The sequence below is a fragment of the Myotis brandtii genome, unplaced genomic scaffold (genome assembly GCF_000412655.1).
Source record: "Myotis brandtii unplaced genomic scaffold, ASM41265v1 scaffold754, whole genome shotgun sequence".
NCBI lineage: Eukaryota > Metazoa > Chordata > Mammalia > Chiroptera > Vespertilionidae > Myotis > Myotis brandtii.
Window position 1 is genome coordinate 1,114,339 of NW_005371012.1, and position 1,190 is coordinate 1,115,528.

Here is a 1,190-nt window from a genome sequence, read left to right on the forward strand (position 1 = left end):
CTCACTAACCCCACTGCTGGCCTGGTTGTAGTCAGCCATCTTGTGAGGGCATGAAGGTTAATTTGCATAGTATATAGGACTAGACTGCCTAAACTGGCAGTCAGACATCCCCCAAGGGGTCCCGGATTGGAGAGGGTGCAGGTTGGGCTGAGATTCCCCTCACCACCACCACCACCCCCCCATGCACGAATTTCATGCACTGGGCCTCTATTAATTCTAATATTCTCAGATTCTATCTTTGTAGAATTTGATTAATCTACAAATTCATTCACTCATTTATTATATAGGGATCGGGCCTAAACAAGCAGTTGGACATCCCTCTCACAATCCTGGACCGCCGGCTCCTAATCGCTCACCTGCCTGCCTGGTTGCCCCTAACTGCCCCCCACCCCCGCCGGCCTGGTTACCCCATGCAGCCTGCTTGTTCAGTCGGTTGGTCATCCTTCACTAACCCCCTACCGGCCTGGTCGTAGGCAGCCATCTTGTGAGGGCGTGAGGGTTAATTTGCATATTACCTCTTTATTATATAGGATGGGAAGCATTCACTGAGAAGAGGGAGCTGAGAGTCCAGGGGTGGGTTATGGAATCTTCTGGGTGCTGAAGCTTCCGGGGCCTGCCTCTTGCTAAGGGGTACATGGCCTGGAAGGCCAGCGATGGTCCAGGCCACACTCTGGGCATCCTCAGGGTGGGATGGGTTTGCAGGAAAGGAATGTTCCAGAAGGAGGGCCTTTGGTGCCAATGCTCCCCAGGCCTGGGGCTGCAGCAGCTGGAGGCGGGGCCTCAGAAGGCCACAGGGAGGAGGAGGGGCACAGCCTTAGCAGGGTGGGCTGGGGCCTGTGCACAGCTTGTTGGGGTAGCGGACGTATTTGCGGTCGTAGGTGTCCAGGTTTTGGCGAAAGCAGAGTGCAGCCGTCCTGTCACACTCGCAGGTCTCTTGCTGGCAGGTCGTTCTGCCGGCTGCGGGGACAAGGCGAGTCAGGGACCCGAGGCTCCGGGTCCACAGTCTCACCCCTGTTCTGCTGGAAGCTCATTGTCATGGGGACATCTCAGGGATGGGTGAGAGACAGAGCGGACACAGGAGAGCTGCCAGGCCAGGATGCTGGGAGGCTGCAAGCTTGTCCTCCTCCCCCAGCTCACTCCTCTGCCCTCCCCCTCCCTCCCACCCGCTTCCACCCTGCAGCTGGTCCCCA

General features: G+C 57.6%; 1 protein-coding gene across 1 annotated transcript in view; it reads right to left on the reverse strand.

The window, feature by feature from the left end:
- Positions 1-591: 591 nt before the first annotated feature.
- PLA2G2E (phospholipase A2, group IIE) overlaps positions 592-1,190 on the reverse strand; it is a 2,541-nt gene continuing 1,942 nt past the window's right edge. The window contains exon 3 of the mRNA XM_014530659.1: positions 592-957. Within this exon, the coding sequence (XP_014386145.1) occupies positions 815-957 (143 nt within the window). The 3' untranslated portion in view covers positions 592-814. The remainder of the gene's footprint in view (positions 958-1,190) is intronic.